Consider the following 7,204-nt stretch of genomic DNA (forward strand, 5'->3'; position numbering starts at 1 on the left):
GCAATCACTGACCTGGCCATGTGGCCGGTATGTACCAAATGTATACTTCTATAATAATAAAAAAAAAAAAATATAGTGGTCAGTATCCCCGCCTGTCACGGGGGAGACCGGGGTTCGATTCCCCGACGGGGAGCATATTTTTTTTTCTTACACCAAGTTTTTTGTTTTACTTTATTGAAAAGTCCATGCTGCGCTAGAGTTCCCGTCCCGCTCTTCCCGTCTCTCCTCGTTAGTATAGTGGTCAGTATCCCCGCCTGTCGCGCGGGAGACCGGGGTTCGATTCCCCGACGGGGAGCATATTTTTTTTTTCTTACACCCAGTTTTTTGTTTTACTTTATTGAAAAGTCCATGCTGCGGTAGAGTTCCCGTCCCGCTATTCCCGTCTCTCCTCGTTAGTAGGATTCTGCTTCTGGCAATCGCCGAGAACGGTCGCAGGATGGCTGGCTCCAACGGAGCTGCGACAACGGCCCCAGTTGGCCGCGGTACTTTTGCTGCGTCATCGTCTGCCGACGACTACAAGGTGGTGTTGCCTCCCATCCCAATGGATGCAACGATTTTAAATTCAGTACTTTTGCACTGCGATCTGAGAGGCCGCCCCTATCGTATCGAAGATTTCCGGCAAGAACTGAAGCGGTGCGCCGTCCTGTCCGAGATTGTGGCGCTCGGTGCTTTCCAGATGAACCACGTCTGGTTAGCCACGCTGCGAACGCCGGAAGCCAAGAAGCGGCTCATCGACTGCAAAGAGTTGAAGGTGAAGGACCTGAGGTGTGTCGTCATCGACCCCAGCAGCACGGAAGTCCGTCTACGCCTCCATTGGGTCCCGTATCATGTGACGGACGACGCGGTGAGCAAGTTTTTGGAACCCTACGGCAAGGTTATAGAAGTCGCACGTGAGAAGTGGCGCGTCGAGGGATTCGAGGGCATCGAGTCGACTACCCGGGTGGCACGCATGACGCTGAAGAGCGGCGTCACGCCCGACGGAATGCCTCATCAGCTGCGGCTTCAGGGGGCGAACGTCCTTATCGTAATCCCGGGGAGGGCGCCGGTCTGCCTGCGCTGTAAGCGTGCCGGGCACATCAGGCGCGACTGCCGCGTGCCTAAGTGCTCGGTGTGCTCACGTTTCGGCCACGAGAAGGAGGAGTGCGTAAAGACCTACGCCCGAGTAACTGGTGGAGCGGCGGCGGAAGACCTTTCGCCCCTAACCATGGATGTCGACGAGGCTGAGCGTTCCGCTCAGGGACAACAAGACGAAGCTTTACCGTCTGGTGAGCCCTGCAGCCATCCTGTTGGAGCGGACGGCTCGACTGAAGCCTCGCCTGTAAAGGACAAGAAGGAGGTGGCTGGTGGCTTTCCTGAACCAGGCAGCGCGGCACCCCCTCCCATGGCGACGCCAATGGAGAAGACCGTAGCCCCGCGCGAGGCCTCCCCCCCGACTTCCGAGAAGGCGCCTTCCGAAGGTCACGACACTATGGACGAAACCACCGAGTCCATCAAGCGTGGTCTCGACGAGAACCCTCCATCGACGCCGGGCATGACACCCAGGCCCAACCCTTGGATGGAGAGGACAAAGAAGGGGCGTTTCCAGCCCACGCCCACCTTAACCCCAGATGACCGGAGGCGACTCAACAGCAAGTAAGGCGGCTAACGCCTGGTTACAAAGACTGACGTCCGAAAGCCAAGGCAAGTGCTACAGCAAAGCACATGATTTGTACGTTCCAACCAGCAATAACGGTCGCATCGCTAAATGTTCGAGGTTTGAGCGCCAGGAAAAAACAATACCAATTGCAGCGTTTGCTGCTTAAAGAGAAACCCGATTTCTTAGCGGTGCAAGAGACTAAAATGGCTGAGGAGGAACAGGTTGCTAGTGCGCTTAGGCCTTTTCTGCAGTCGTACGAAGTTTGTGTCACCCACGCGGTTGGTCTTTCTGCCGGATGTTTTCTTTTTCTTAAAAAGTCCCTGCCCTTGTCGGAGTTAGCTGTAACCACCGACACGGAAGGGCGGTTCATCATGTGCGATTTTTCCTTGGCGTCTTTTCAGTGGCGAATTGTTTGTGCGTATGCGCCTAGTACGGTTAAAGACCGTGTTTCCTTTTTTATTGACTTACGCCGTTTTCTAGAATGTGATAAAACGATTGTGTTGTTGGGCGATTTTAACTGCGTTGTAAGGGCAGCAGACAGAACGCCCCAGAGGCGGAGCAGTGACAAGAGTGCGCAAGTTTTAAGCGAACTGGTTGAAGACTTTGACTTGGTTGACGCCGGAACGGTGACGAACGAAACGAGCGAGATTCGTTTCACCCATTTCCAAGCGTCGTCTCATGCGCGCCTCGATAGAGTATACGTATCGGCCTCCGCGGCAGCAATGTTAAGAAAGTATCGCGTCACACCAGTGTTTTTTTCGGATCATTGCATGATTTCGACAACGATCGGCGAAAAAGCGCCGCCGAAGGCCAAGTTTAACTGGAAGCTGTGGAAGCTTAACACAAAACTGCTTGATGATGAAAGTTTTCTTGCAGCGGTAAATAACGTCTTCAAAACGTTTTTTAAAACCGCAAGGGGCGATATATTCGAGACGTGGGAGCTCATCAAACAGGAAGTGAAGATGCTCGCTATCGAAAGGTCGTCGATTTTAGCGTACGAGGCGCGTTGCGACGAACGTGGCTTAATCGAAGATTTACAAGCTCTGTCAAGAGCCGAGTGTGAGCGACCCGGCACAGCTCTTAAAGATTTGGAAACGGTTAAGCGACGCCTGGCGCATTTTCATCAAGAGCGTTACCGCGGAGCCATTGTTAGGGCTCGATCAGAGAAGTACTTGATGGGAGAACAGCCTACTAAAGGGTCTTTGGCGGATGAGAAAAGGTTCGCGCTTCGCAACGAAATTGGCGAAATCGAGTACAACGGAGTGATTAACACGAGCCCAAGTAGTATTGAGCAGGCTTTTGTCGCACACTATAGGCAAGTTTTTGAAACCCAAGTGAAAGGAAGGCAGGACCCTATGTGTGGAAAACTTCTAGAGTCCCTGCCGCAACTAACGGAAGAGGAGAAGGAAAACCTCACAGAGCCGATCACTCTTCAAGAGGTCGAGAGAGCAATAGACGATTTGCCGAGCTCGAAAACGCCAGGACCGGACGGGCTATGCGCCGAATTTTATAAGAAATACAAAAGCGTAATCGCTCCGCTTTTTTTAGAAGTGATTTGTAAGGCATACGAAAGGAAAGTACTGCCGCCGTCTCTTTCACGTACATACACTGTGTTAATTCCCAAAAGCGATGACGTTGCGAAACTACGTCAAGTCACTGGTTTCCGCCCGATAACTCTGTGTAATGTAGATTACAAGATTTTTGCTAAAATCCTAGCGAGGAGGTTCCAGAGTGTTGCCTGCCAGCTCATTGGAGATCATCAGACCTGTGGAATACAGGGTCGATCTATTTTGACGAATGTGCACGTTGCCCGAACTGTTTTGGAGGCTTGTGACGATGGCATGGGCCAAGTTGCCATGCTTCAACTGGACCTAGATAAGGCTTTTGATCGTGTTAAGCACGATGTCCTTTTTGATGTTTTAAAGCACGTGAATGTGGGCGAGCGTATTTTGGACGGGGTTAAAATGGCGTACCAAGAGTGTACCACTAGGCTCATTGTGAACAGGGAATTGACTGAACCGATACGTGTGCGAACATCCGTAAGACAAGGATGTCCCTTGTCGCCGTTATTGTTTAACCTCTATTTGGAACTTTTTTGTTTAAGTGTTCAGAACAGTAATCAATGTCACGGATTCCGGATGGAAAATGAGGAGATAAAAGTCATGAGCTATGCAGATGATGTCGCGGTTTTTTGTAGCGATAAGCCAAGTATTAGCGCGGCTCTGAAGTTGGCAACAGACTTCTGTAAGGCTACAGGGGCAGCCATAAATTTGAGCAAGTGCCGTGGGTTTTGGCACGGAGAGTGGGCCACAACCCCTTCTGTGTTTGAAGGGGTGTGTTGGGACCGTGTGCCGTGCACTTACCTCGGTGTGCCACTAGAATGTTACAGGCAAAGCAAATCCTATTGGTCGGGAGTCGCCGCCGACCTGGACAGATGCGCTTCCCGTTGGAAGCAGCGTGAGCTGTCCATATTTGCCAGAGCGACAGTATGTAATATTTTTCTGATTGCAAAATTATGGTACGTGATGCAGGCCATTCATTGTGCTCGCTTGAATGTGCAGAAATTTCGCCGTGTTTTTGCCACGTTTATTTGGAATTCAAAGTGGGAGCCGATGAGGAGAGACAATCTTTTCCATCGGATTCGTCACGGTGGTCTCGGTCTCTCGCATTTGTTTTGCAAACAGATTGTGTCCCGATTCTTTTTTCTACGAGACCAAGAGCATCCTTTCATACGTACATTTATACAAACCAAATTGTCTCCTCATTTACCATCTTTTCTCGTTTCGTCCCATGGCGGCGAACTTAAGAGATTAGTGGGATATCAAAAGGAGGTGGTAGACGCAGTGTTATTTTTGTCTGCCCGTTTCTCTTTTGAGTATTTGTCCGCTGTTAGCAAGAAAACGCTTACACGCGATTTATTGATAAGTTTGTTTCCAAACCCGTTGTATAGAACTGTAGTCTGTAGCGGGGGCCAAGATGTGCTCAAGCGAGTGAAGAATATGTGCGTTCCCCCTTCCGTTAAAACGTTCTTTTTTAAACTGCATTCCAATACACTGCCCGTTAAGGTGTGGCTACAAGGAAAGGGTATTGATGTTCCGTGGTCGGTAGACTGTATTTTATGTAAGAAACCTGAGACCATCGAGCACGTTTTCATTTTTTGCTGGGATGCGGTATTTTTTTGGGATGTGCTCCAGCGCACGTTGAAGAAACAACTGTGCATTAGCCAATCAGTTATACGTTTCTTGAATGTGAGTAACGATGATGGCATACCTTTTGATATGATTATGTTGTTGGGTTTGTGCAGTATTTGGAGGTCGCGCATGGCGGTCCGTCATGCCGACCCTAGTGTGAAAGAAGTGCATCATTATTTTTTCAGCCTTGTTAAGCAAGTGGAAAGTGTTTTTTCAAACCGTAAAACGAAACCCGAGTGGCTAGAAATTTGTAAACCGCTCCTCGAAATGCGAGGATTTTAATGTACCCTGCAATAAGTCTTGCAGAGTATTTTTTTAAAGTGACATGACCGTTTTTGCATTCCTCCTGCAATAAAGAAAAAAAAAAAAAAAAAAAACTCCTCGTTAGTATAGTGGTCAGTATCCCCGCCTGTCACGCGGGAGACCGGGGTTCGATTCCCCGACGGGGAGCATATTTTTTTTTTTTTTACACCCAGTTTTTTGTTTTACTTCATTGAAAAGTCCATGCTGCGGTAGAGTTCCCGTCCCGCTATTCCTGTCTCTCCTCGTTAGTATAGTGGTCAGTATCATTCTGTTTCCGGCAGCGAATTGGAGCGGACGCAGGATGGCTGGCTCCCACGGAGCTGCGATAACGGTCGACGCCGGCCGCGGTGACTCGGATTTTTTTGCTCCGAAGGAATATCGTATTTCTTTGCCGCCCTTGCCATCAGGTGATGCAATGAAGAAGGCAGTTGTTCTGCACTGCGACATTGCCGGAAGACCGTACCGCATTGAGGATTTTCGGCGGCCGCTGGAAGAACTGGGTGTCATCAGGGAAGTGGCTGGCATCGGGGCATATCAAATGTCCCACGTCTGGCTGCTCAAACTTCATACCGACGTGGCCAAGCTCAAGTTGGTCGAAGCGGGGCGGCTCGAAGTCAAAGGCCGCACATGCCTCGTCGTCGACCCAACGAGGCAGGAAGTTCGAGTGAAACTTCACTGGGTGTCGTTTGACGTCTCAAACGAGGACATCCGAAAGGCCTTCGCGGATTACGGCAAGGTAAAGGACGTTTCCTTTGACCGGTGGAAGGTGGCTGGCTTCGAGGGGGCCGAGTCCACCACCCGGATTGTACGCATCGTACTCCGGGAGAGAGTCACCCTCGAGCGCCTTCCGCACCAGTTGCGTTTCGGAAGCGGCACGGTCCTAGTCGTAGTGCCTGGACGAGCTCCGATTTGCCTCCGGTGCCGCAAGACTGGGCATATCCGGCGGGACTGCCGGGCCCCAAGGTGTTCTGAGTGCCGCGCCTACGGGCACGAGCAGCAGGACTGTGTGCGCTCGTACGCACGAGCTGCGGTACGTGGTGCGGGTGATGACCAGAATGACCTCCTCATGGACGAGGAGGAGGCGGAAAGAGCGGCGGCTCCCACTGCGACTTCGACCGAGCAGCCCACCCCGGTTGAAAAAGGGCGGCCGGCCAGACACCGGCCCGAAGAAGGCGAGCGTCGTGGGAGCGAAGCAGCTGGAGACTGCAGCCTCTGGTACTGCTGTTGAAGACACGTCGAAGTCTTCTGTGCCAGAAGGCGATGCAAGGGACGTTGCCGCGACGGACAGTGAGCCCACCGTCTCTGAAATGGACCTTGACAAGACTGCCGTGAAGCGTCGCCATGAAGGCGGTGCTGAGTTCACTCAGGAACGGCGGCTACGACAGCTCGAACGGAAGTGGAAGGTGGCGGCGGGGTGGAAAGGCGTCGACAGTCCGCAGCGGTCATCGTCACCGCATTCCCGCGAGAAGCTGTCCCAATAGGTCACCACTGTGAGAGAGGACTGCCGTGTATGAAGACGCGCCAAAAGGGTAAGCTCCGTACGCTGTGCCTGGTCCCACTTCACGATAAAGACGCTCGAAAAGCCTGTACGTATAGCGATCTTAAATGTACGGGGGCTCGCTGAGAGAAGAAAGCAAAGGCAGTTGTATCGTCTAGTCGTAGAGCAGGACCTCGACATAGTCGCTTTGCAAGAAACGAAGGTCGAAAGGGAGGACCAGACAGAGCGTATGGTGTGGCCTTTTACTGCTAACTATAGCGTGTGCGTCAGTCATGCAGTAGGAGCATCGGCAGGGTGTCTGTTGTTAGTTCGCGCGAGCCTGGGAGCGGATGTGCAAAAGGTTACGACCTCAGAATCGGGTCGACTGATAGTCTGTGATATGGCATTTTTGTCGCACGAGTGGCGAGTCATTTGCATTTACGCGCATAACACAGCCGAAGAACGAAAAACGTTTTTTTGAGGATATTCGGTCTTTCTTTGCGACGGAGCGTATAGTCATCTTTGTTGGCGACTTTAACTGTGTGCTTTCGGCACGAGATAAAACGAGTACACTTCCGTTTAGGGACGCGAGTACTG

The 7,204-nt window shown here is 51.5% G+C and overlaps 1 protein-coding gene and 1 non-coding gene across 2 annotated transcripts; both read left to right on the plus strand.

Moving 5' to 3' along the window:
• The first annotated feature begins 436 nt into the window (after positions 1-436).
• LOC115326770 lies at positions 437-2,019 on the plus strand. The gene has a single exon (XM_040219905.2). It carries the CDS (start codon positions 437-439, stop codon positions 1,634-1,636), a length of 1,200 nt encoding a protein of 399 aa, XP_040075839.2. The 3' UTR covers positions 1,637-2,019.
• A 3,186-nt stretch (positions 2,020-5,205) lies between these two features.
• On the plus strand, positions 5,206-5,277 carry Trnad-guc. Its single transcript has one exon. It is a non-coding gene; the product is annotated as a tRNA-Asp (tRNA).
• The last annotated feature ends 1,927 nt before the right edge of the window (positions 5,278-7,204 follow it).

This window comes from Ixodes scapularis, unplaced genomic scaffold (assembly GCF_016920785.2).
Source record: "Ixodes scapularis isolate PalLabHiFi unplaced genomic scaffold, ASM1692078v2 ptg001080l_1__unscaffolded, whole genome shotgun sequence".
Lineage (NCBI taxonomy): Eukaryota > Metazoa > Arthropoda > Arachnida > Ixodida > Ixodidae > Ixodes > Ixodes scapularis.